General features: G+C 47.0%; 1 protein-coding gene across 3 annotated transcripts; it reads left to right on the top strand.

Moving 5' to 3' along the window:
• The first annotated feature begins 6,423 nt into the window (after positions 1-6,423).
• Positions 6,424-25,012, top strand: DAO (D-amino acid oxidase). 3 transcript variants are annotated; one of them, XM_061385131.1, is made up of 13 exons: positions 6,424-6,904; positions 10,102-10,222; positions 10,739-10,941; positions 12,932-13,046; positions 14,050-14,126; positions 15,180-15,245; positions 16,883-16,937; positions 18,418-18,522; positions 19,427-19,509; positions 21,272-21,389; positions 22,045-22,143; positions 23,318-23,874; positions 24,897-25,012. In XM_061385131.1, exons 2-12 carry the CDS (start codon positions 10,220-10,222, stop codon positions 23,447-23,449), a joined length of 1,056 nt encoding a protein of 351 aa, XP_061241115.1. In that variant the 5' UTR covers positions 6,424-6,904; positions 10,102-10,219; the 3' UTR covers positions 23,450-23,874; positions 24,897-25,012. The 3 variants fall into 3 exon arrangements, with proteins under 3 accessions (XP_061241115.1, XP_061241114.1, XP_061241116.1); XM_061385130.1 differs by lacking the exon at positions 24,897-25,012 and adding an exon at positions 23,916-24,269; XM_061385132.1 differs by lacking the exons at positions 10,102-10,222; positions 24,897-25,012 and adding an exon at positions 23,916-24,269.
• Positions 25,013-26,892: the final 1,880 nt, after the last annotated feature.

The following is a 26,892-nucleotide window of genomic DNA, read 5'->3' as shown; positions in this document are numbered from 1 at the left end:
ATATGGTTGTGGTTCTCCTTTCATGGCTGAGGAAGCTGATGCACAGGGTGGTTTAGTCGCACGCCCGTGGTCACAGAGCTAGGGCGTGGTGAAGCTGGTTACTTGGACACTTGTTTTTCTACTTTAGAACTCAGACAAGAGACAGAGGTTCTTCCAGGATAGCCTAGGAGGGGAGAAGGGAAGAGAACGCTACTGATAATTCCATTTTCAGAGCAACTGATTTGCAATTCACAAGTATTAAATAACAAAGCTCTGGTACACTGAATCATGGCTCCCCAAAGATGTCCATGTGCACCTGTAATGTGTTACCTGATATGGTAAGACGGACTTTGCAACTGTGATTAAGTTAAGGGTGTTGAGGTAGAGAGATTATCCTGAGCTATCTGAGTGGGCCTGATACAAACCCAAAGATCTTTATAAGAAGGAGGAAGAAGGATCAGAGTGAGAAGTAGGAGATATGATAACACAAGAGGTTGGGGTGATGTGAGGAAGGCCATGAACCGAGGGATGCAGGTGGCTGCTAGAAGCAGAAAAAGACCGAGGAGTGAATTCCCTCCTCATCATCTCCAGAAAGAACACAGACTTGCCATCATCTTGATTTTAGACTTCTGACCTCTGGTTGTTGTTGTTCAGTCACTAAGTCGTGTCCAACTCTGCAACCCCCTGGACTGCAGCACACCAGGCTTCCCTGTCCTTCGCCATCTCCTGGAGCTTGCTCAAACTTATGTCCATTGAGTCGGTGATTCTATCTAACCTATTCTTCCTCTGTTGCCTGCTTCTCCTTTTGCCTTTAATCTTTCCCATCATCAGGGTCTTTTCCAATGAGTCAGCTCTTCACATCAGGTATCCGAAATGTTGGAGCTTCAGCTTCAGCATCAGCCCTTCCAGTGAATATGCAGGGTTGGTTTCCTTTAGGATTGACTGATTTGATCTCCTTACAGTCCTCTAGAAATACAAGAAAATAAATTCCTGTTGTTTTAAGCCACTGAGTTTCTAGTAATTGGTTGTAGGAGCTATAGAAAATGAATATAAAACAATACATATATACTGCATTAAAAAAAAAAAAAAAAACAGACCCCAAATGGGGTCACTTGTGCTGTTGACTTTTTAAAAAAATGCACATCAGAGTTGTGAGTTACATTTTATTTGGGGCAAAATGAGGACTATTTAGCTCAAGGGACAGCATCTTGTATGGTTCTGAGAACTACTCCCAAGAGGTGGGGGGAAAGCCAGCACATACGTGATTTTGGTGAAGGGGAAGTACGTGCAATCAAGCACATATTTTTTTTGCGGAAGGTTTCTGCTGGTCATGAGGAGCAACCATCACCATGAAAGATTTCAGTGCTTTTCTAGGTATGAGGAAATGGAAGAACTGGATCCATAAAATCAGCTCCTGAAAAAATCTATCTGAAGACCTGTTCCGTCAGGTTTTCCCAGAGCACAGAGGGTCTTATTTCTGCCCTCCACCCTGAACTCCTTTCAAGGGGTGTTGAAAGTCAGCAGCTGTTACAGTACATGATATAATCCTTATAGAGGTAGCAAGTCCTAATAGCAAGTGCCAATTTGTAGTTGACCAGGCTAAACCCCACATCAGCAAACCAAGACTTAATATCTAGCCTAATTGCAGTTACAACGTCCTCCAGGAACGTAGTCTTAACTGGTCACTCTGGAATTTTCTGGTCAGTACCAATGAGGTAATCTGCCACACAGCCCCCTTCTGTCCCTCATAGGTAGGTTTCCTAAGCCTGAAACAATTCATTCTTTTCCCCTTTCTGCTATAAAAGGCTTCCTTTTTGTCCAGCTCCTCAGAGCGTCTTTCTACTTGTTGGATGGCATTCTACCCATTTGTGAATCATTCGTGAATCATTCAATTAAGTCAATTAGATCTTAAAATTTTACTCAGTTAAAATTGTGTTATTTAACAACTATTAAAAAGTTATTAGAATGTCATAATACAATATGTTGCAGCCAATTCTCGGGCACTATATCATTTTCACATTCACTCAATTCATTAGACAACAATTTACAGAGTGCCTATGCAACCCACTCCAGTATTCTTGCCTGGAAAATTCCACGGACAGAGGAACCTGGCAGTCTACGGTCCATGGGGTTGCAAAGAGCTGGACATGACTGAGCATGCGTGCATCCTCCGCTGAGCACCAGTCTGGGAATTTGGGGTCCTTCAGGGAACAAGCAGAGGACTCACTGTCCTTGGTGGAGTCCAATCAGGTGGGAGATAAAGCCAAACAGCTTGTGAGTGAATAGATTTGCCATAACACATGTTAACATATGCATATAATATATGACTACTTAAATACGTCATTTTTAAGTGAATCAATTTCAGTAAAGTTCTTAGAACATGACATGTACAGATGAGTGTCAGATAAATAAAATATGATACCAAGTAGTAAAAAAGAGTTTGAGAGAAGGACTTCCCTGGTGGTCCAGTAGTTAAGACGTCATCTTACGATGCAGGGGATGTGGGTTCAATCCCTGGGCGGGGAATTAAGATCCCACATGTCTCACTGCCAAAAAGCAAAACATAAAACAGAAGTAATACTGTAACAAGTTCTATAAAGACTTTAAAAATTGTCCACATCAAAAAAAAACCTTATAAGAAAGAAAGGGCTGGAGAGAGAAACAGAGCAGTCTTGGGGACATGGTGACGGAGGCGGCTGTTTAAGTGGTCAGGGAAACCTCTGGCCAGGGTGACATTTGAGCAGAGGAGTCACTCAGCGATTTCCCCCAGTTTGTCTGTTGTCATACAAGAGCTGTTAAAGCTTTTGGGGGCAGCAACATGGATGGATTCAAGAGATTATCAAGCTTTGTACGACAGACAAATTTTTACATCCTGGCATTCCTGGTGGTCCAGTGGCTAAGACTCCGCACTCCCCATGAAGGGGGCTCCGGGGGTCGATCCGTGGTCCAGGAGCTAGATCCCATATGCCACAACTAAGACCTGATACAGCCAAATAAACAAACAAACAAATAAACACTAAGACCAAACTCCATGAAAAAAATTGTTATATCTACATACAATGGCAACCTGCCTGAAACGGATTCTCCTGGTCTACAGTCCTATGGAAGGGTGTTCAAGATATGCCATATTGATAACAGAATGGGAGTAAAAAAAGCCTCATAATGTTTTAACATAATGTTAAAATGTTGTTTTAACATTTGGGGACATTCACGCAAAATGTTAATGGCCCGTATTCTTGGTGGTGGGATTAGTGGTGGGGAGTAACTAGTACTTTCTTCTCTCTACCATCAGTGTTATACACATTTATAAGGGTTATGATGATGCTAATACTTAGAAAAGTTCTAATAAAACTAATTTCATCTGAGAGAGTGTGTGTGGGTGTGTGAGGTTAACTGGTTATTCTGTAAATTCACCTTGCCCACAGAGTTCAACCTCCTGCAGAGAACTCTCCTGGCCAAGGATCCTTTTGCCCTGGCCTGAGTATATTTCAGAGCTGCTAGAAGTCCATGTTGTTATCAGCCAGCCAATGGGTCAGAAGAATCTTCAACAGCTCCAACCACATAGACAGAAATTGCTTCCAAAGGTCCTTTGGGGGCCTCCTGGAGTCTCCTATCAGTATGATCAGTGAACTTTGGACTTCAGAGTAGTTTCTCAATGTCCTTGTGATCAGCAGACCAAGTAAGCCCTATACCCCTGCAGGAAGAAGGGCACATCCCTCCTGCTCTCTGGCCTCAGTTTACCCAACCATAAAATGGGCAGATTCAACCAGCTCAGTGTCTTTCAACACTTTTTTTCTTTTTTAAAAAAACAGAACTCATACCCCCTTCTGATAAAGACAAAAATCTCACATCCTTTCTGGGGGATATAATAAATACTGAATTTTCTTTTTGCCCACAGCCCAGGACTCTGAAGACATGGCCAGCCTCCCATGCTAGGGGGGTGGGGCGGGGGGAGCCCTGGGTGCCTAGTGCCTTTCTCAACTCTCAGTAAAACTCTCCAGGGTGGTGGCTGCATGTTCCAGCTCTGGATACAGACTGCCTGGGTGAGAGTCACTGGACATAACACAGGGTGTCCTGTTTTTTTTTTTCCCCCGATGGCAGATTTTCTGGTACAGACAGTAAAGAAAGAAAGCGAAGTCGCTCAGTCGTGTCCAACTCTTTGCAACCCCATGAACTGTAGCCTAGCAGGCTCCTCAGTCCATGGAATTTTCTGGGCAAGAGTACTGGAGTGGGTTGCCATTTCCTTCTCCAGGGGATCTTCCCAACCTAGGGATCGAACCTGGGTCTCCCGCATTGCAGGCAGACCCTTTACCGTCTGAGCCACCAGGAAAGTCCTACTAGAAAAATTATTAAAAAACTGTAACACTTATTTTTATTTGTTGGATCTGGGAACACTAGGCTGGGTTCAAATTTGAGCCTCTGCTTGTAGGCTGTGTTACTATGGGCAAGTTCTCTCTTTTCTCTTTCTCCCTCCCTCACTCCTTCCTTTCTCATACTTGCTCCTTTTTCCTTCCTTCCCTTCTTTCTTTTTATTCCCTCTCTCCCCACCACTTTCTTTTCCATGTCAAGTCCTTTCATCTTAATCTTAAATGTGCAGCTTGATGGCTTTTCCCGTATGCATTATTGTTGTTCAGTCGCTCAGTCATGTCCGACTCTTTGCGACCACATGGACTGCAGCACACCATGCCTCCCTGTCCATCACCAATTCCTGGAGCTTGCTCAAACTCATGTCGATCGAGTCGGTGATGCCATCCAACCATCTCATCCTCTGTCGCCCCCTTCTCCAGCCTTCACTCTTTCCCAGCATCAGGGTCTTTTTCAATGAGTCAGCTCTTCGCATCAGGTGGCCAAAGTATTGGAGCTTTAGCATCAGTCCTTCCAACGAATATGACACACTCCCACAACCACCACCCAGAAAGGGACATGCTTCTAGCATCCCAAGAAGAATTCCTTGTGCCCCAGAAGTAAGCGTGTTTCCCACACCCTCAATCGCCACCTACTACTTTCACCTGTTCTGCGTTGTGTGGGCCCTTCCCACCCTCTTCCACTAACAAATTGACTATGAGATTCACCCAGCTGTTGTGTGTGGCAGCATTGCATTTCCTCATTGCTGTGTAATATTCCATGGTGTGCATTGTCTGAAAACGTCACAGTTTGTTTACCCATTCTCTAGCTGATAGGCGTTTTGGTTGTTTCTGCTTTGGGGCTCTGAATGTTCTTGTACCGGCCTTTTGGGTGGGGTTTGTCTTCATTTCTCTTGGATATGTACATAAAAGGAGGGTTGCTGGGTTTTAAGATAGACATATGTTTAGCTATAGTGGATACTGGGAGCAAGTTTTTGAATTTCAACTATGAAGAGAAAGTTGATCATGACCCTACTTACCCTAACCCTAACCCAACCCTAACCTACTATTAGGGTTGCTACAAGATTAAATGAGATAATCTAGGCAAAATATTTAGAACTGGCACATTGAAATTCACAAAACCCAAATCATTGTTGGAATGGGGAGGGCACAAAGATATCTAGCTGACTTTTGCTAACTTTTAAGTGTTCCCACAATGAATTAGAGGCACAAGCAATTTCCTAAGGTTGTGAGATATAATAGTGATACATGGGACTTCCCAGTGGTTAAGAATCCACCTGCCAGTGCAGGGGACGTGGGTTCAATCCCTGGTCCAGGAGGATTCCACATTCCTTGGGGCAATTAAGGCCTAGAACCCGTGCTCTGCAAGAAGACCAGCCACCGCAATGAGAAGCCTGCGCACCACAATTAGAGAGTAGCTCCCACTCACTGTGACTAGAGAAAGCCTGTGCGAAGCAACAAAGACCCAGTGCAGCCATAAATAAATAAATGTGACCCATGACATTTGTTTTAAAAATTCAAATAAAATGGAATCATATAAGTAAACGGCAGAGTTCACCCCATCTTCTTTATTATTCAAGAAAAATAGAATGCACTAGTCTTTTGCAGGCATTTTCTTATGTCATCTGCACATTGTTATTTGAGGGTGCTGAAGGTAGGGGGTTAGAGGTTGGACTTTGAAAGCCAACCCAAAGGATGACTCATCTAGGGCTGGTTGGTCCCTGTCCCTGGGCCTCAGTCTCTCCATCCATACAATGAGGTGCCTGATGCTCTCAGGGCTCTAATAATCACTGCTCCAGGTCCATTTCTGGCAGAGGAGGGACCTGGCGTCCAGCCACACCTGTGTCTGGGATAGAGGAGCAAAGACCTACCCATCTTTTGGCCCTGAGTCTCATCCACCCAGCATCCCAGAGTGCATTAGGCTGGCTGGCTGGCCCCAGGAGCTCTTGTCCTGTACCTCTGACCTCCCCTCAGGGGCCGCCAGCCTGACCACTCCCCCACCCCCTCAGGCCAGATGCACAGTGGTTCAGCAAGCCGCCGTCCCCTCCCCCAGGGTGGCAACAGGAAGAGGGAAGAAAGAGGATCGTCTCCAGCTGGCCCAGGAGACAGATCTCCTTGTGCCCATCAGCCCTCCAAGAACCCCCCTTCTTCCTCCCTTCCTCTCCGAGGCCTGTCCACGGGGACTTGGGGTCAGCCAGAAAAGTCAGGCAACTTCTCAGGGACCGGAGCAAGGGGAGGTGAGGTCTCCCAACCTGGCCGGGATTCAGCCCCTGCGAGCTGCGGCGGGTGCCCAGCCCCACCCCTCGTGCCCTGTCCGTCCCTTCAGACTTTGACCCTGAGCTCCAGTCCGGGCCGAGGACAGGATGCCCCAGAATCGGGAGCCTCCCTTCAGGAGATAGGACCCTGGGCCCACAGCAGCTGCCTCTTTGCTGCAGAGATTTGGCACGCCAGGTGACTGGGGGCAGGGGTCGGGGCACAAAAAATCTGAGCGTCCCTCCGGTGTCGGCAGAGAAGGTCCACGTTACAGCCCGACGCAGGGGACAACCTTGCAGGGACCACAGGTAAGTGCCTTCACCTCTCCAAGCCTCAGTGTCCTCATCTAGAACATAGGGATCATAACTCACCTCTTCCAGGGTTAACCTGGATATTAAAAGAGGTGATGATAACTACAGAGGGCTTAGCACAGAACTCGGCACGAAGCAAGTACTCAATAAAAGGTTAATTATTATTTGGGAGGCTGGGAGCGGTGGCCTGGTTATCCAGCATTGATAGTATATGTTTCATTTAAAAAATAAACTCTGAAACTTTATAAGAGGTAGCCATAGGGAGCTAATTATATTTATTCAGATAACTCACCTGTGACTTGATTTAAAAACAAAACAAGTCTTTCCTGTTTTTTACACATGTAGCCATCAAAGGCATGAGCTGCTTCAAGGTCTGTTTTAGGGACAAGGGAGGTTATAAGTAAACTATTAGAAGACTGGAAAGTAAACACACTGTCATATGCCAATTTCTTAATGGCTGCCTAAGAGATCTATGGTGCAGCCCAGGAAGCTCAGACAGAACTGGGTCCAGATCTAAACTCTGTGCCACACTGGCTATGTGACTTTAGGGGAATGACTTCCTCTCTCTGAACCTCAGTCCCCAGTCTGTAGAACCTCTCAGAGCAGTTGCGAGGATAAAGTAAGAGGATGTCTGTACTGCTTCTGTGTGTGTCTGGCAAGTGGCATACGGCCAGAATTCCCTTCATGCTCCACGGATAGGTAGACATTATAATTATACACACACACACACACACAAATGTAATAACCCCAGCTGTTTGTGTCTTGCTGAATGTACACTCCAAGCATGTTTGGTTAAACTAACAGCATAAAGCAGAAAACAGCAACACTAATAGAAACATCAGTAACAATAAGAAAATGGTTGAAGGATAACAGAGCTGTGTGCAAACCGAGTCAAGGACCTAATTACCCACATGCATAAATGGTTTCACCCAAGGCTGGCTCTGTTAGATCCTACAGTCTGACTGCCGATTCTGATAAGGACCTTATCCATTTACGTTCCACTTTAATACATGCAGAAACACTCAGTTGCTGCAACTAGTATCAAATCTGACTCATTTATTCGATTGAGATAATTGATTTAGGACACATTTTCTGTGCCTACCACCAACACACTAAAAATTCCTACACTCATTGAATTTCATGTTTGGTTTTTTTTTTTATGCAGAAAAAAAAAAAAAAACCCAGAAGGTTTGGCTGTTATTCTTCACCTGCTTGATTTCATGTTTTTTAAATCGTGGGATTAACACATAGCCCTGTGAGTCAGGTCAGCCTGAGCTCTGCTTCTTACCAGCAGGTGCCTGAACCTCAGTAGCCTCATCTGTAAAATGGGCATGATGACAACCCTGAGGGTTGTTAGAAGATTAAAGGAGATAATGCATGTCAAGTTCTTAGCACAATGAGTAACACATACTAAGATGAAAAGCTCGCAGCTGCTACTGTTTCTCTGCATTGCCAGGTTTTTCCTTTCACAGAGACTTTTTAACTCCAAAACTCTACAAATCTTTTGATCGCAAATGTGTGAGTTTGGCTGAATGGACCCTCTTCTGTGAGCCTTAGTTTCTTCTTCTGCATGATGCTATCATGCTTATCTTTAAGATTTTAGACACTGGAGAAACTGAGCTCCATGCTATTACCTCTCTCTCTTTGCAATGGCCAGTAGGTTTTAGAACTTGCTCTGGGTCCTGCCTCATGTTCTTCTCTTGGGCACCTGCCTTCAATTCCAACCAGAGGCTTTGCCATCCCTGAGCAGCCTTGTTACTGGAGACATGCCACGTGACTGCTTTGGTCTGAAGTCCCTTCCTCCCTGCCCAGAGATCTCTCACTCAGTCAAGTGAAGTGACTTATCCAGGGTCACACAGAAGGTGTGTGCCAGGCTGCCCAACCCCCAGCCTGGGCTGTCACTGGCACCCCTCCATACCACAACACCTCCCTCATTACAGGGAATTTTGGAAAATACAGGAAAAGCCTCTATTACAGGCTTCTTATTGTCAAGGTACGAAAGTGGTCAAATCTCCAGAGCCTATGTAGAGACAGAAAGCCCAGAGAGGGGAAGTAACTTGGCCAAGGTCACACAGCAAGCCAGCAGTGAAGCCAGATCTGACTCCCCTTGCTGTCTTTTCCTCCAGACCCAGTGTTCTTTCTCTTGTTATTCTCAAGGTGCTGGGGGACAGAAAGAGGTCACTGCAGATTGAGGCCAGGTCCCATACCAGGAACTTTCACCAGGCTAGTTATTCAATCTTCAGGCTGACCCGGGAGATGGGGGTTAACCCTATTTCACAGCTGAAGAGATTGGATCTCCTGAGGCAAGGGGTGGAGGAGACAGTGAGGGGGTCCCTGAGCAGGTCCCCCTGCCACCAAAACCAGGCTCGCAGCTGGAAGGAGAATCACCCAGAGGACAATGCTTTTCCGTTTTTTGGTTTTATCTCCAACTTGGCTGCGGAAACCCCACCAGAGTCCAGTTCTTGTGGGCTGGAGCCATTTTCTCCTTTATAAAACTAGGCCATATTGAGAATGTCCTGCCGTTCAGGGCCACGGGCCGCAGTTGCCAGGAGGCAAGGTCCGTGGGAGGAGAGTTGTGAGCAAAGAGGAGGGAAAGTTGAATTTGGCCCTTCTGGGCACAAAAAGTCCCCTTGTTCTGCCTTAGCAGGAGCCGGCAAAATATTTCCCTGCTGTGCACGGACCAAGCAGCTTCAAGGTCAAAAGCTGCTAGGTCGTCTAAATTTCTGAGGACACCCAGCAGCCCAGTATCCCCAGGGAGGCCTGGAGGTGATGCACTCTGAAGGTCTGAGTTCTGAGGCCAAAAAATGCATCCCAGATACTCACAGCTGCCAGCCTGGCACACAGTAGGTGTGCAGTAAATGTGTATCGAGTTTACTTGAATTAAAATGAAATCCTGGCAGCACCATTTACTGGCTGTGTGACCTTCTGTAAGATACTCCACCTCTCTGAGTCTTTGTTTCCTTATCTGTAGAATGGGATCAATAACACCAGCCCCTAACTCTTAATGTGGGAGATTTAGGTGCAGTGACGCACAAGAAGTGTTTAGCACAGGGCTGGCCCACAGTAGGTGCTCCAGAAATGTCAGGAAATCGCTTCTTTTGCCCTGGACACTGTGTTAAGCTTTTTACATCTGCTGCCTTGTGAAAACTTCCATCTACTCTCTGAGGCATGAATTAGTTTTCTCATTTCTCCAGAGAAAGAATTTGAGTCTTGACAGGCATCTTACCCAAGGTCATGGCCAGCAGACAGCAGAGCTGAGACCTGAGATTTGAAGCCCATTGTCCTAACCACTGGACTTTCCTGGTAGCTCAGATGGTAAAGAATCAGCCTGCAGTGTGCGAGGCCCGGGGTTCAATTCCAAGGTTGGCAAGATCCCCGCTGCCCCCGGAGAAGTGAATGACTACCCACTCCAGTATTCTTGCCTGGAGAATTCCACGGACAGAGGAGCCTTGAGGGCTACAGTTCATGGGGTTGCAAAGAGTCAGACACGATTTATAGACTAAACACACACACACACTATCCTAACCACTAGACTACCTAGCCAACAGCTGGGCTAGGCACTCTGCTGTGTACTTTTTATTCTCCCAGCCTGGGGACAGGATACTCGAGGAGGCTCCCCAGAGAAAGCTGCATCATTTACTGGCTGTGTGGCCTCAGGCAAGTGGCTTTGCCTCTCTGGGCCTCAGTTTTCCCCTGGGTAAGGGTCAACACAAGGCTCAAGTATAAAAAGGGCTGGGCAGTGTCAGGCATCTTCTAAGCCATCAGTGGATGGTGTTGATAACGATGAAGGTGACGGTGAGGGTGGCCCACCTCAACCCTTCCTTCCCGCAGGCTGGCACGATGCGCGTGGTCGTGATCGGAGCGGGCGTCATCGGGCTGTCCACCGCCCTCTGCATCCATGAGCGCTATCGCTCGGTCCTGCAGTCGCTGGATGTGATGGTCTATGCAGACCGCTTCACCCCACTCACCACCACCGACGTGGCTGCCGGCCTCTGGCAGCCCTACCTCTCGGAGCCCAGCAACCCACAGGAGGCGTGAGTGAGGATCCTAGCGGGTGGTCGGGGCAGAGTCTGCAGAGAGGATGTCCCTTCTCAGGGTTCCTGTCCCCAAGAATGACTCTTCCTTGAGGCTTTGTCCTGACGTGCTGTAAAGACAATACTAGCACATATTAAGCCCTTGCTGTGTGCCAGACAGATGCTACACTTGACCGTGGCCGAAAGGCCAAGAGGCCATGTGTGTCAGACAGATGAAGGTTTTGTCTCCATCTCTTCCTTAAACTGGGTGGCGGTCAGTGCCCAGTGCATCCGGCTATCAGGAAGATGTCTAAGTGGGTGGACTGATGTTCAAGTTTAGCAAAGAAGTGGCAGAGGTCATTGTTTCAGTTTAGAAACTGCCGACTGCTTCAACACAGGAACCCTCAAATGAATATTGGCTCGATTAGAAGTTTCATCTTCATGCCCATAAATTATGAAACCAATATTCCTGATCAGTGGGTGGCAATTCAGGGGCCTGACCTCCTTCCATCTCATGGCTCTGTCATCCTGCTCGTGGCTTTCAATGTTGCCAGGAGCCAGTGAATGACTGCGGAAGGAGAGAGCATGAGGGCCACCAGGGAGGAGTCTTTAGAGTCCATTGGCCAGAATGCGGCCACATGGCTGCAGCCACCCCTAACTGCAAGGGAGTCTAGGAAACGTGGTCGAGCTGTGTGCCCAGGAGAAAGATAAAGCGTTTGGAAGCGGTGAGCGATGTCTGGGCGTTTATGGCGGGTGAAGTGGGTGGAGAATTCCCAGAGAGAGAGCCTGAACCATGGGACTCACAGTCCCTAAAGCAGTCAAAGCTTTCATTTAAACTGGCAGCTACATGATCCCAAGCTGGAAGTGGGCTCCAAATATTCGTAGTTGTGATGGAACATTCTTTTTTGCTTTTTTTTGCCACTTAATTTTTTTTAATTAAAGGATATTTGCTTTACAGAATTTTGCAGTTTTTCTGTCAGACATCAACAAGAATCAGCCATAGGTACACCTGTGTCCCCTGCCTCCTGAACCTCCCTTCCATCTCCGTATCCATCTCCCCCTTCTAGATTGTCACAGGGCCTGTGTTTGAGTTCCCTGAGTCACACAGTAAATTCCCACTGGCTGTCTATTTTACATATGGTACTTAAATTTCCATGTTACTCTCTCCATACATCTCACTGTCTCCCTGCTCACCTTCCGCTGTGTCCTTCGGTCTGTTTTCTATGTCCGTTTCTCCATTTCTGCCCTGAAAATTGGAGCATTTTTTAAAAAAATTTTTAATTGAAGTATAGTTGATTACAATATTGTTTTGATTTCTGCTGTACAGCAAAGTGATTCAGTTATGTATTTATATAATCTATATACATTCTTTTTTGAAAGTATTCCTTTCCATTATGGCTTATCATAGGATACTGAGTATAGTGGGTGTGGTGCTCATGGTAAAGAACCTGCCTGCCAATGCAGATGACATAAGAGATGCGGGTTCGATCCCCAGGTCAGGAAGACCTCCTGGAGGAAAGCATGACAACCCACTCCAGTATTCTTGCCTGGAGAATCCCACGGACAGAGGGGTCTGGCAGGCTATGGTCCATAGCGTTGCAAAAAGTAGGACACAACTGAAGTGACTTAGCACGCGCATATGAGTATATTGTAGTTCCCCATGCCATACAGTAGGACTTTGCTGTTTATCCACTCTACATATAATAGCTTACATTTGCCACCCCCAGCCTCCCACTCCGCCCCTCCCCCAGCCCCTCTCCCTTGACAACCACAAGCCTGTTCTCTGTGGTGGTGGAGAATCCTTTGTCCCTCCTCTTCTCTGTTAATGTCGAAATATGAAAAAGGTTATGGGGGGTGACTAGCACTTGAGTCACTGCAGAGTGAATGGGGTGAATTTCTGGATTTGGACACACCCTACCAGCCTGAGCACGATCCTGTGCAAGCCGACCCTGGGAGCTCTCTTGTCCAACTCAGGGCATTAGGTGACCAAGACTCTGGGGGATCCTTTCAGGCACTGGAACCAGCAGACCTTCAACTATCTCCTGAGCCTCATCGGTTCTCCCAATGCTGCAAACATGGGCCTGGCCCCGGTCTCAGGCTACAACCTCTTCCGTGAAGCTGTTCCGGTGAGTGAGACGTCTTTGGCCATGAACCGTACAGAGAGCAGAGCCTTGATCACAGATCAAGGCGTGCCCAGGCAGGGTGGGAGGAGGGGGAGGTCCTTCAAGGCCCTTAGGCAGACTCCTGCCTTCAAAACAGGTTTGCCTTAAGTTCTATCTTTGTGGGACTTCCCTGGTGATCCAGCGGTTAAGACTTCACCTCCCAAAGCAGGAGGTGTGGGTTTGGTCCCTGGTTGGGAAGCTAAGATACCACATGCCTCCTAGCCAAAAAACTACAACATAAAAGAGAAGCAATATTGTAACAAATTCAATAAAGACTTGAAAAAACAAACGGTTCACATTAAAAAAAAAGTCTTGAAAAAAAGGAGAAAGAAATAACTAAAGTTTAAAAAAGTTCTATTTTTGCTTTAAAAATTATTTTTGTTTTCCATTTTATTATTAAACTGCCTTCTAAGAGTGATTATTAAAAAAAAGAGAGAGAGTGACTATTAACTCCATTATACAGACAAGAAAACTGAGTCTCAGAGAATTCAAGGTGGTCAGTGGTGAGGCCAAAATCTCCCCCTACTGGGTTGTCCGACCCTTCCCTCTGCAACTTCCCACTCTCATCCCTTGGTGACCTTCACTGTCGCCCCTTTTTTCCTCCCCTATTTAAGACCCTACCATATCATTCATCCTCAGCCTTATTCTTACCCTCACATAGCACCATGGTTAAGAACATGGACTATGAAGCCCCACTGTGTGGGTTCAAATCTCAGTGCCACTGTTTATTAGCTGGGTGACCACAGACAACTTATTTAAACTCTCCGAGCCTCAATGGGCCCATCTGTAAAATGGGACTAAAAATAGCATCTACCTCAATGGGTTGTTGTGAAGATTGAATGGATTGGTATGAGTAAAATGCTTGGCACAGTGCCTTACACATGGTAAACATTACGTAAGTCTTTGTTATTATCACTCTTGTTGATGTTCATCCATCTCTGTGCCGCCTTCTCTTCTTCCTCTAAAGGACCCTTACTGGAAAGATATAGTTCTGGGATTTCGGAAGCTGACTCTCAGAGAGCTGGACATGTTTCCTGATTACAGGTAAGATTATTGTCATGGGTGAAGGAGCTGAGGCCACACAATTCAGATAGACTTATAGGGAATATGGTTTAATTGCTAAGCTGTGTCTGACCCTTGTGACCTCATGGACTGAAGTCCTACAGGCTCCTCTGTCCATGAGATTTTCCAGGCAAGAATACTGGAATGAGTTGCCATTCCCTTCTCCAGGGGATCTTTCCAACCCAGGGATCCAACTCTGGTTTCCTGCATTGGAGGCAGATTCTTTACTGACTGATCTACCAGGGAAGCCCAAATTTCCTGTTCCATCCCAGGCCTAGAGCCCCTGGGACTCTGATCTCTCAGTGTTCTGTCCAACTCCTTCTGGAAACCCACCTCTCCAAACTGTGCCTTAGACTATGGAGGTAGGGAATATGGGTACAGATCTCAAGCCCAGAAGTTCCATTTGTTGTTGCTAAGTCTTGTCTGACTCTTTTACGACCCCATGGACTGTAGCCTGCCAGGCTCCACTGTCCATGAGATTTTCCAGTCAAGAATACTGGAGTGGGTTGCCATTTCCCTCTCTAGGGGATCTTCCTGACTCAGGGATTGAACCCACATCTCCTGCATTGGCAGGTGGATTCTTTACCACCGAGCCAGCAGGGAAGCCCCTGGAAGTTCCATACCACTATCCTGTTTTGTAGATGAGGAAACTGAGCTTCAGAAAGACCAAGTCACTTCCCCAGGTCACACAGCAAAGTGACCACAATAGGATTCCAACCCTGTCCAAACCCCTCTATTCTTTTCTCTACAGCCTGATGCTTCTATGATCCTCTCCTCACCTCGCTCCATGTCTGAATCTTCTCTACAGATTCACATCCATTTCCACTTGCACGCCCCAATGTCAAGGAGAGCTTTTATAGAAAATATTTCCTTGCTTTGAGCTGAAAATCGCTTTCCCCTTGAATGTCACCTGATTGTCCCCACTCCACCCTTTTATGGGCCCAGAGAATGTGACAGCCACCCCTATTTGATAGCCTTCAAATACAGCTCTGATTCCAATCCTCTCTTCCCACATTTTGCTGCCTGTGACTCTAGCTATGGCTGGTTCAACACAAGCCTGATTCTGGAGGGGACGAAGTATCTGCAGTGGCTGACTGAAAGGTGAGATTTGCAGCTTTATTTTGAAGAAAGCAGCTCCCAGGAACCAGGGTTGTAGTGAATGACAGTTCTTGGGGTTTATCTTTGTACTGCGTGCATGCTCAGTCACTCAGTCATGTCTGACTCTTTGCGACCTCGTGGAGTGTATAGCCTGCCAGGCTCCTCTGTCCATGAGATTTCCCAGGCAAGAATACTGGAGCAGATTGCCATTTCCTTCTCCAGGGGATCTTTCCAACCCAGGGATTGAACCCGTATCTCCTGTGTCTCTTGCAGGCAGTTTCTTTACCCCTGCGCCACCTGGTAAGCCCTAAATGTTGATGAAAACCTTTAGGTTTGGTGGGAGCTATCCTTGGTCCTGACCACCTCTGTGCAGTAGGACAGTGCTTTCCACACCTGGTTGAAACCACTTGAGAAGCTTTTTACATGTGATATTTATCGTCAGCCTCACCAAAATCTGTGATGTTAGTGTAATAGTTTTAAATATATTCTCCTAAGTTTTTCCAGATATATAGACACCATCATCGAGCATAAGTTGGCTTTTATTTTTATACCTCACATTTGTTTTTTGTCTGACTGCTCTGGCCAGTACCTCCAGAACAACACTAACGAATGCAGATGATAGTGGATGTCCCTGTCTTGCTCCTTCTGTTGATAAGAATCCTGTAGTATTCTCAATTAGCAAACATTAGCTTGAGAGGTATATCTGTATCTATATTCACCAACATTCATATTAAGGAAGATTCCATAAATTTCCTGTATGTTATTATCTTATTAATATTTAAAAATCTGGAATGGATGGTGACTTTCCTCAAATGACTTGGGAAGGTTTTAAAAATATAAATTTCGGGGCCCCACTTTATAGCTACTGATCAGATTCTCTGGGATGGGGCTCAGAAATTTATATTTTAAAAAGCCCTCTGAGTGACTGTAATCATCAACTAGGTTTGGAAATCATTGTATCAAAACATGGTTACATCTCCTAACCTTAGGACACTCATGGCTCCTGTCCAGCCTTTCCAAGGAAGAGTGTCCCCAGTTTTTCTACTGATATCTTGAGGAAACTATGAGGGTAAAGTAATTATGAGATTGTGCTTCAGCTTGTACAGTGTTTTACTTCCTATTCTCCTAATGTTTCTACTATATTCCTAATAGTGACATACATTTTTTTCCTCTGTGAAATTTAAGGGGAGAGGTGGGTGTCCCCAGGCCACCTCCTTCCTCACGCTCTGCTGCTGACAAAGGAGCATGCGGTATTGATCCAACGCTGCCTGTCCTCCACTCCGCATCTCATCCCCTTTGATAATACAGAGCAGCATCTCGGGTAGTAAGAGTTTCGGTTTCAATTGGATTTTGGTCCCAATCCCATCACTGACTCGTGCTACGACCTTCAACAAGGCCCTTCTCCCATCTCCATCTGCTCAACGAGGGGTGTGGACTGTCTCAGGTTTCCCAAGGGACATTTCAGAGGCTGCTGGTCCACCAAGGTGCTAACGAACCGACTGGACTATATAGTCATATTCTCAAGGAGCATCTTGTAGGACTAACATCCTCAAAAGGTTCTTTGGGAAATATCCGCCCCCTGCCCCTGCCGTCCTCAGAGAACTGAATGCTTGACTTTTGGATGTGTTTGATCATCCCAGGTTAACTGAGAGAGGAGTGAAATTCTTCCTGCGGAAGGTGGAGTCTTTTGAGGAGGTGAGCTGAAGGGCCGGAAGGGGCTGGGTGTGGGAGAGAGGAAAAGAAGGGAGGCCTTTGCTTCCTGTTACAGGGTTGGGGAAGGCCTTCTCAGGCTCCCAGGGTTCCTGTGAGGCCTGTCCCAGACTTTAGGCCTATTTTTAATCCCAGAAGGACTCAGGCATTCTGCCTTGATGTGGGTGGCAGAAGCAAAGGAACAGTAGAACCATGGTGGCCATGGTGGCCATTAGGGGCTAATCTGTGTCTGGGCCTCAGTGGATTTTAGGGCCAGAGAGCTGGCTGCCTCTTCTTGCTATCAGCCACAGCCCACTCCTCAAGATCTAGATGTTTGGCTGCTTCTTATGAACATCTGGGGTGATGCTGATACAAAACAAAGTGACTTAGGTCCAGAGTGACACCACCATCCGTAATAATGATAGTAGCATGCACCATTAGCAGGCCCTGGCTATGTACCAGGAGCTTTGCTGTATCACTCGGTCCCAGCACCCAGAAAAGTGCTTAGCACATGGGAGACTCTTGGTACTTGCATGCGTGCATACTTAGTCGTGTCCACAACTCTTTGCGATCCCATGGACTGTAGCCCACCAGGCTCCTCTGTCCATGGGATTTTCCAGTCAAGAATACTGGAGTGGGTTGCCCTTTCCTCCTCCAGGGAATCCCCTGGAGGAGGGTGTTGCAACCTGGGTCGAGGGGATCTTTCCAACCCAGGGATTGAACCCACGTCTCCTGCTTTGGCAGGTGGATTCTTTACCACTGAGCAACCAAGGAAGCCCCCTTGGTACCTACTAAAATAAAAGAGCATCTGCTCTAGGTCAAGCCCTGATGGGCACTTGGAATGCATACTTGAATTAGACACAGCTCTCATTCCCAAGGGGCTCAGAGTCCAGTGTGGCAAATACTAGCTTGTGAACAATACCAGTGTGTTTCAGGAGTGACCTATAAGAAGAGTCACTGGGGCTGGGCTGGGAGTTTGGGTACCCATGATGCTACATCTTTGAGTTATGGAGCATCGAATACAAATGCATGGAGCTAGGGCTTCCAACGTGCCTTCTGCAGATGTCTTGGCAGAGAAGGAGGCAAGAGAATGAAATAAAAAGGAGGCAGAAGGAGGGAGAAAACTATCTCTGCATCCTTTCTGACTTCTTCTGGAAGGTTCCAAGAAGGTTTCCCCCTTCTGTAGTACTCCTTTCCAAACACATTACAGCATTTATATCACACTGGAACCAGCAGCCTATGAACAGATAGTACCAGCCCCAGTTAATAGCTAAGGAAGCTGAACCTTGTGGAGGGGATGGGGCATTTCTGAGGTCACACAGTAGGTAAATGGCAGGGCAGTATTGGAGGCAGGCCCATGGATTCCTCATTGAGCCCCACTCCCTAGCTGTTCCACAGGGAGCAGGGAGCTGCAGGGTGGAAGAAGCCAAGGGATCCTAGGGTCCTCAACCCCTTTCAACCCACCTGCCCTGTTGATTGCTACCAGGTGGTAAGAGAAGGCGCCGATGTGATTATCAACTGCACTGGGGTGTGGGCTGGGGCGCTGCAACCAGATCCCCTGCTGCAGCCAGGCCGAGGGCAGATCATTAAGGTAAGTCTGAAGGTGAGGGATAAGCTATTGCTGATAGATTGGTTCTGCCTGCTTTTTTCATTTGTAAAGATAGAGGCTGAATCTGGAACTTCTGAGAGAGGAACCCCCACCCAGTCTTCAGGGAATTTGCATGTTAAAGAAACAAGAACCAAGAACACAACCCTCCCAAACATACTCTTTTTTTTGGCAGAGTTCTTAACAGTAAAGCATGTATATGTGTGTGTGTGTTCGTATATGGGAGCGGCATACACCGGTATCAAAATAAAAAGAGCGTATGTTTATGAAACGTCTGCTAAATGCCAAACACAGACCCAAGCACTTCATCGTGTTAATTAATTTGACCCTCACAGGAACCTTTTGAGATGGGTACTATCACATCACCATTACCATCTTACAGATGGGAAAACTGAGGCATGGAGGGATTAAGTAACACGTACAAGTCCACACATATCATAGTAATTAGTGAAACTGGTATTAGAACCCAGGCGCCTGAGTGTGTAAGCATTGTTCCACCCCACCTCTCACTGTGTACATCTGTCTATGTGTGAGGCAAGCCTATTTGTGAGTATGTGTGCTTATGCGTGCCCATGTGAGCATACACGAGTGCGTTCATAGGTACGTGCGTTCCCAAGGTGAGCGAACATGTGTGTGCATTTACACATGTGTGTTGGGCTTCTCTGTGGATGAGAATGTGTGATGCTTTGGGGACCAGGGGTGACTCTCCATTAGGACAGCTCTTCCTGCAAAAGTAAGCAGTCAAGTGCAGACCTGGGACAGAGGGTCATGGGAGGGCCAAGGGCTGACTGTGCCACTCCTGCCAGGACATGTGGTCATAAAGGGACCAGGGGAAGGGAGCCCACTGATCTGACTCTCCTGATGAGACTTCTCTGTCCTCAATCAACAGGTGGATGCGCCATGGTTGAAACACTTCGTTATCACCCATGACCCTGAGAGAGGCATCTACAAGTCTCCATACATCATCCCAGGGTAAAAAAAAACCTGACATTGTACGGCGAAGGAGGGAGAGTACCTTCCTGCTCTTTTTATGCCCTTGCTCCTTGGCCCAGGGCTCTTGCTTAATCTTTTCAGGTTTTTTTTCCTCCAATGTTTTTAAGTGAGGCTGAGCAAAAATTCAATCCCTGAGAAGGCAGGACTCAGCCTTACCTGTGCTCTATCTTGAACCTGATTTGGGACGACAGTAGCTATGAGACTGGAGACAAAGGTAGCGGATGCGGATGGCAGTGACACGAGCAGCGTTGTGAATGGCCATAAAGGGAGTGGTGGTGGGGCTGATGATGATAGTATTGTCGATGGAGGAATGGTGGGAGCGGGGATTAGTCCAGTTCATTTGCTCAGTCGTATCCGACTCTTTGCGACCTCACAGACTGCAGCACGCCAGGCTTCCCTGTCCATCACCAACTCCTGGAGCTTGCTCAAACTCACATCCATTGAGCCGGTGATGCCATCCAACCATCTCGTCCTCTGTCGTCCCCTTTTCCTCCTGCCTTCAATCTTTCCCAGCATCAAGGTCATGTTATAGATGAGGAGACCAGTGTGGATGATGGATGGTAGTGAGTGGGAATTGGGGGTGGTAGTTGGTGCTGATGTAGATGACACTATTCATGTTGACTTTTAATAGTGTTGCAGGGACTTCCCTGGTGGTCCAGTGGCTAAGATTCTGTGCTCCCAATGCAAGGGGGTCGACTTTGATCCCTGGTTGGGGAACAAGATTCCGCATGCCACAACAGTCAAAGATCCCATGTGCTGACTGCCTCAATGGCAATTTTAGTGGTGTGGCAGAGATGATAGTGTTCATGCAATGCTAATGGTGGTGGCAGAGATGGTGAAAGGAGTTGATGGTGATGACATGTTAATGGTAGCAAGGAAGGCAGTAGCGAAGATGATGTTGTTGATGGAGAAGATAGTATTTTCCCCAATATTGCTGAGATGTCATTGACATATAACATTGTGTACGTTTAAGATGTACAACATGATGATGTGATCTATGTATGTACCGTGAAATGATTACCACAATAAGGTTAGTTGACACATTCATCACATCACATAATTATAGTTTTGTGTATGTAAGCAGATACATACACATGTATGTAGGTCTTGGTGAGAACATTTAAGATCTAGTCTCTTAGCAACACTCAAGGATATAATACAGTATTGTTGACTATCATTATCATGCTGTGCATTAGAAGGGATGACAATAAAGACAGTGATGCTAATGGTGAGGGTGGAGGTGGTGGCAGTTGACGGTGATGCCAATGGCAATTGTAGTGATGTTGGTGTTATTAGTAGGGATGATAATGTTTGGGGGTTTTTGAGTTTTTTATATTTAATATTTTAGTTTTATTGAGTCTAGTTGATTTACAATATTGTGTTAGTTTCAGGGGTACAGCAAAGCGATTCAGTTATACTTACACATATATTCATTCTTTTTTAGGCTCTTTCCTCATTTACTTTAACACAGAATATTGAGCAGAGTTGCCTGTGCTACACAATAGGGCCTTCTTGGTTATCTATCTTATAGTGTGTGTATGTGTGTTCATTCCAAGCTCCTGATTTATGCCTTCCCCTCCATTTCCCCTTTGGTAACCATAAGTTTGTTTTCAATATCTGTGGGATTATAATGTTGATCTAGGTAAACACGGGAATAAGGGTGAGCATGGCAATGACTCCTCCCCCCTTATCTCAAAGGCTTCGTTTTTCCTTCATCTTTGACCTTGTTCACTTTATCCAGGCTCCAGGCAATAACCCTTGGCGGCATCTTCCAGCTGGGGAACTGGAGTGAGACAAATAATATCCCAGACCACAACACCATTTGGGAAGGCTGCTGCAGACTGGAGCCCACACTGAAGGTAAGGTGGGGAGAGATTCTTGCTCTAGACCAGGATCCAGCAGCTTGATGATCATAAGGAAACTTGAGGGGGGGAAGATACTGTGACTGGGACAATTGAGCAAAAGAATTCCAAGAAGAGACTGACAATGGAAGTCCTGCTGTGGGCCAATGAAACCCATCCAGTCATGGCTAAGAGTAGCTCTCTCTTGAGGTGACATCCCACCCCCCAGACACCGTAGGCTGTCTTCGCATGGAGCAGATGTACTTGTTGCAGAAATCTGTTTTCACATTTGTCTGCCGGTGGTGACAGTGGTGACGGCGGTGAGGGTGGGGATGGAGTGGTTGGTGCTGGCGGAGAGGGAAGCACATGGGACTCCCCCGGCAGTCTGGTGCCTGGGACTCCACACTTCCACTGCAGGTGTGTGGGTTCTGTCCCTAGTCAGGGGACTAGGATCCTGCATGAAGTATGGCCTGGCCAAAAGAAAAACAAATCTGAACGTGGTGATAATGATGGGGATGAGACCATACTATGGTGGTGGCTGGTGGTGATGGTGGCTAATAAAAAACCATGACTGGTGGTGGTGGTGAGGTTCCAAAGCTGTCTCGACCACCTACAAATGGCAACAGGGGAAAAAAAAAATCCAGAGTTGAATTACCAATGCTTTTTTTTCCAGGATGCAAAAATTATCGGTGAATGGTCTGGCTTCCGGCCAGTACGCCCCCAGGTTCGACTAGAAAGAGAACAGCTTCGCTTTGGATCGTCAAACACAGAGGTATGTTTTCTTGGCAAGGAAAGCAATACTCTCTCCTGACACCTAAGAATGCACTGGCATTCTGAGGACTAGTCATACTGACTTCAGGCAGGGGCCATAATGGCTAATAGCCCCTCCTCTATAAATGGGGAACTGAGGCCCAGCGATGGTAGAGGACATGCCCAAGGTCATACAGAGGGCAGTGCTCCCACCTGCTAAAGTCTGTGTGAAGTGGAAGGAAAAGGGGGCGTTTATTGAGCATCTACTTTGTGTCCACGACAAGAACGACCCAATTGAATCTCCCCTACAGCTCTTTGGGACACGGACGGTTGTCCCCATGCTTCAGATGGCAAACTGGGGTTCCCAGACCTGGAATTCACTGGCCTCCGTCAGACCAGTGGTGAGGGCAAGGCTGGGAAGTAGTCTGAATTTGAGTCCAGTGCCATTTCTCAGATGTCCAAATTGGGTTGCCCATCATCTCTTTAGGGCCCCCCTCATCTCCTCTCTCATGGGGTGGGAACTGGGCTTACCAAAAAAGTGAGAATTGTCTGGGCTTGAAGAAATCTGGGTCACCCTTCCTCCTTTATCCCGGCCATATGGTGTGTGTGTGTGTGTGTGTAGAACAGTTTTGTGTATATATGTGTGCAGAGAATTGTGTGTCCATCTGTAAGAGAAGTTGTCTGTGCAGGGGTGGGGTAGGGGAGTTGGGGGGAGAGTCACATATAGAATGTAACTCCTTGTTAACGGTTTCAGCTTTGAAAAAGGCCTCTGGGGTCTAACCTCTCCCGAGTTCACCTGTACGGTACCCCTGCTTTTCTTTCCTCCCAAGGTGGGTAGGAGAATCTACTTATTAATACAGGAGGTTCAGCTGTCAGGAGCAGTATGGGAATGAGGAAAGTGATATAGGGAACTTCAAATAATTTGATGTGGGGGTGAAGGAAATCTCTGATCAAGTTCTAGATGATTCAACTTTTTCTGTGCTGAGTGCTCAAAGCAGGTCCACTTCCTAAGTAGAAAAGTCTAGAATGTTGAACTCCAGTTCCCCAAACACCCGCCCCTTACTGCTCTTCCTGGGGTCTGCCATCCCACCATGGTACCAAGAGAAGTTCTGATACCATCAGGCTTGGCCCAGGATTCTTCAGGAAGCTCCTGAATCTTCCAGGGCAGCCCAGAACTTCTCTCTTGCCTCTCCCAGGTCATCCACAACTATGGCCATGGAGGCTTCGGGCTCACCATCCACTGGGGCTGTGCCCAAGAGGTGGCCAAGCTCTTTGGGAAAATTCTGGAAGAAAGGAATTTGCTCAGGATACCACCATCCCACCTCTAAGATGCCAGTGACCACCGCCTCGCCTCAATAGCTCCCTGCTCCTCTCAGTCACTAAAAACTGTGCTCTATCACTTGCCCCAGTCCACCCCACCCCTGACTTCTTTCTGCAAGAAGCACAAGGTGAGAGGAAACCACAAGGTCAATTCCAAGAAGTGAGTATGGCTCTTCCGGTGGCCGAGGTATCTCTCTTGAGTCCACTTATATGGTGTCATTGCTTCCTTTTTCCTCCTAAGGTGGGTAGCAGAATCTATTAACATAGGTGGGTCACCTGTCTGGAGCAGGACAGCAGACATTAAGAAGTACAGCCAGAACTGTTACCCAATGCATTCGCAGAGGAAGGAACGCTCAGAAAATCCAAGTGGTGAGACAGCTCTGAGTGAGGAGGGTTGAGGAAGCTTTGAGTGAGGAAGCTCTGAGTGAGGAGGGTGTGAGGAAGCTCTGAGTGAGGAGGGTATGAGTGAGGAAGCTCTGAGTGAGGAGGGTATGAGGAAGCTCTGAGTGAGATGGGTTGAGGAAGCTTTGAGTGAGGAAGCTCTGAGTGAGGAAGCTCTGAGTAAGGAGGGTATAAGGAAGTTCAGTGTGAGGGAGGGTGTGAGGAAGCTCTGAGTGAGGAGGATGTGAGGAAGCTCTCAGTGAGGAGGGTGTGAGGAAGCTCTGAGTGAGGAAGCTGAGTGAGGAAGCTCTGAGTGAGGAGGGTATGAGGAAGTTCAGTGTGAGGGAGGGTGTGAGGAAGCTCTGAGTGAGGAGGGTGTGAGGAAGCTCTGAGTGAGGAGGGTATGAGTGAGGAAGCTCTGAGTGAGGAGGGTATGAGTGAGGAAGCTCTGAGTGAGGAGGGTATGAGTGAGAAAGCTCTGAGTAAGGAGGGTATGAGGAAGCTCTGAATGAGGAGGGTTGAGGAAGCTTTGAGTGAGGAAGCTCTGAGTGAGGAGGGTGTGAGGAAACTCTGAATGAGGAAGCTCTGAGTGAGGAGGGTACGAGGAAGCTCTGAGTGAGGAGGGTATGAGGAAGTTCAGTGTGAGGGAGGGTGTGAGGAAGCTCTGAGTGAGGAGGATGTCAGGAAGCTCTGAGTGAGGAGGGTGTGAGGAAGCTCTGAGTGAGGAAGCTGAGTGAGGAAGCTCTGAGTGAGGAGGGTATGAGGAAGTTCAGCGTGAGGGAGGGTGTGAGGAAGCTCTGAGTGAGGAGGGTATGAGGAAGTTCAGTGTGATGGAGGGTGTGAGGAAGCTCTGAGTGAGGCGGGTGTGAGGAAGTTCAGTGTGAGGGAGGGTATGAGGAAGTGCTCAGTGAGGAGGATTGAGGAAGTGCCGAGTGAGGGAGGGTGAGGAAGCTCTGAGTCAGGGAAAATGTGAAGAAATGCTGAGTAAGGAAGGATGTGAGGAAGCGCTGAGGGAGGGAGCTTGTGAAAAAATGCTGTGTGAGGGAGGGTCTGAGGAAGCTCTGAGTGAGGAAGCTCTGAGTGAGGAGGGTTAAGGAAGCAGTGAGTGAGGAGGGTATGAAGAAACACTGAGTGAGGAGGGTATGAGGATGGCTGAGGGAGGGACGGTGTGAGGAAGCTCTGCATGAAGAGGGGTGTGAGGAAGCTGTGTTAAGGGAGAGTGGAAGTGGGAGTGTTTCCCAGTTTCCCAACACTCAGGAAGCTCTGAGTGTTGGAGGATAGAAGAAGTGCTGAGTGAGGGAGCTCTGAGTGTGGAAGGCGTGAGGCATCTTTGAGTATGGCAGGGTGTGAGGTAGCTCTGAGGGAGGGAGCTCTAAGTTAGGGAGTGGAAGCTCTAGTGAGGAGGCTCTGAGTGAGGAAGGTTGTGGAGGCTGCTAGTGAGGGAGAGGGTGTGGAAAGCCTGAGTGTGGGGAGTCCTGAGTAAGGGTTAATGTGATGCAGCTCTGAGCGAGTGAGGATGTTCCAACCTTGGTGCAGTAAGGCCACAGAAAGCACTTGAGGGAGCGCTGTAAGATTTCATGGCAGGAGGAGGCCAAAGAGGCTAGACATTGAACAACATGTAACGCCTGTTCCACACCCATGCTAGAACCATGCCACCTTGATTACTTGTAGCTTTGTAGAAAGTTTTAAAATCCCAGCTGGGATTTTTGATAGGGATTTTGTTAAATTTATGAAGTCAATTTTAGGAGTTCTGATATGGACACCTTAACAGTTTTAAATCTTCAGATTCATGGTCATGGAATGTCTCTATTTTTTAGATCTTTAATTTCTTTCAGGATTGTTTTATAGTTTGTAAATGTCTTGGACTCTTGTTAAATTTATTCTGCTTTATCCTTTTTGAGGCTATTGCAAGTCAAATTGTTTAATTCAGGAAGTGCTCTGTTTTCTGGCATGTGGGGACAGGAATATTTGAAGTGGTTCATCATCAAATATTCTTGATTAATGGAGAATGATTATATGTGATGTATCTAGATGTTCAAATGTCAAGGAATCAGAATACAGTAAAGTACCAACAGTGACTAAGTCTGACTGTAATCATGGAATCTGGACTGTAATCATGAGGAGCCAAAAGGGACTTCAGAATGTTCTAGAGCTTTGGGATTGGCCTCCTGGGTGCCTCCCATAGCACTCTGCATTCCTCCATTAATGCCCGTATGGCTCTGTGTCCCACTGTGTAGTGTTTTCTCCACACTACACTATGAGTTCATGAAGGATCATGTCTTAATTCTTTTCTGCATCCTCAGTGCTGAATATCATACCAATATATGGTGGATATTCCATATGCCACGACATAAGCCGTAACAGTTACAATGAACAGACCTGAGAGTTTACCTATGCGTTGCTACGGGTTCCAGGCATACCGGTAATGTCGTGACCAAAGCTGCCATGTTTGTACCTCTTGAGCCCACCCCTCCCTGACCCAAGCAATTGGACCAATGCTGAACTGGACCCATCAACTTCCTCTCTTGAGATTTTGAAAGTGGGACACTGATCAGCTGAGTCAGCTATGTTTGCAGAGCTGAACCCTGGTGAGTGGAAGCCATATGCAAGGTTAGGTACATGCAGCAGCCACGAGGGGGCAGAAGGAAGCCAGTCTGCAGAGAGGGACAGAAACCAGGGCCTCAGATTTGGAGAGGGCTGCCTCCAGCCCAGTGGCTATTTTGCAGTTCCATTTATTTCAGAGAACTTTCCAAGGCTGCAAACGGGTCGCCCATCAACCATACCTGGCCTACAGATGAATTTTATTAGACTCACACATTTAAAATTTTTTAACAATCCAACACACTAAAGTTAAAAAAAATTTTTTTTTGATCTAGCATTCAATATTTTGGAGATTTCACATAAGAATCCAGATTCTTGTCTTGAAAATCAGGTGACCTCATGATACAACAATATCAGCTGGAGCTGAGTAGCAGCCACTGCCTTTGGACAGGGCTCATGTCCTGTACTCTGCCACAATCTTCCTCTCTTCCTGTTGTTCCTTACACTTCTGTTTCCCATATTTATATTC

The sequence above is a fragment of the Bos javanicus genome, chromosome 17 (genome assembly GCF_032452875.1).
Source record: "Bos javanicus breed banteng chromosome 17, ARS-OSU_banteng_1.0, whole genome shotgun sequence".
NCBI classification, from domain to species: domain Eukaryota; kingdom Metazoa; phylum Chordata; class Mammalia; order Artiodactyla; family Bovidae; genus Bos; species Bos javanicus.
Note: the sequence above shows the minus strand (reverse complement) of the source record. Positions and strands in the feature narration are given on the sequence as shown.

What these genes read in the sequence shown, in the direction of transcription:
- DAO (XM_061385131.1), top strand. An exon ending in GACATGTTTCCTGATTACAG is followed by an intron (nt 14,127 to 15,179) that starts GTAAGATTATTG and finishes CTGTGACTCTAG; the next exon opens with CTATGGCTGGTTCAACACAA. An exon ending in TCTCCATACATCATCCCAGG is followed by an intron (nt 19,510 to 21,271) that starts GTAAAAAAAAAC and finishes CACTTTATCCAG; the next exon opens with GCTCCAGGCAATAACCCTTG.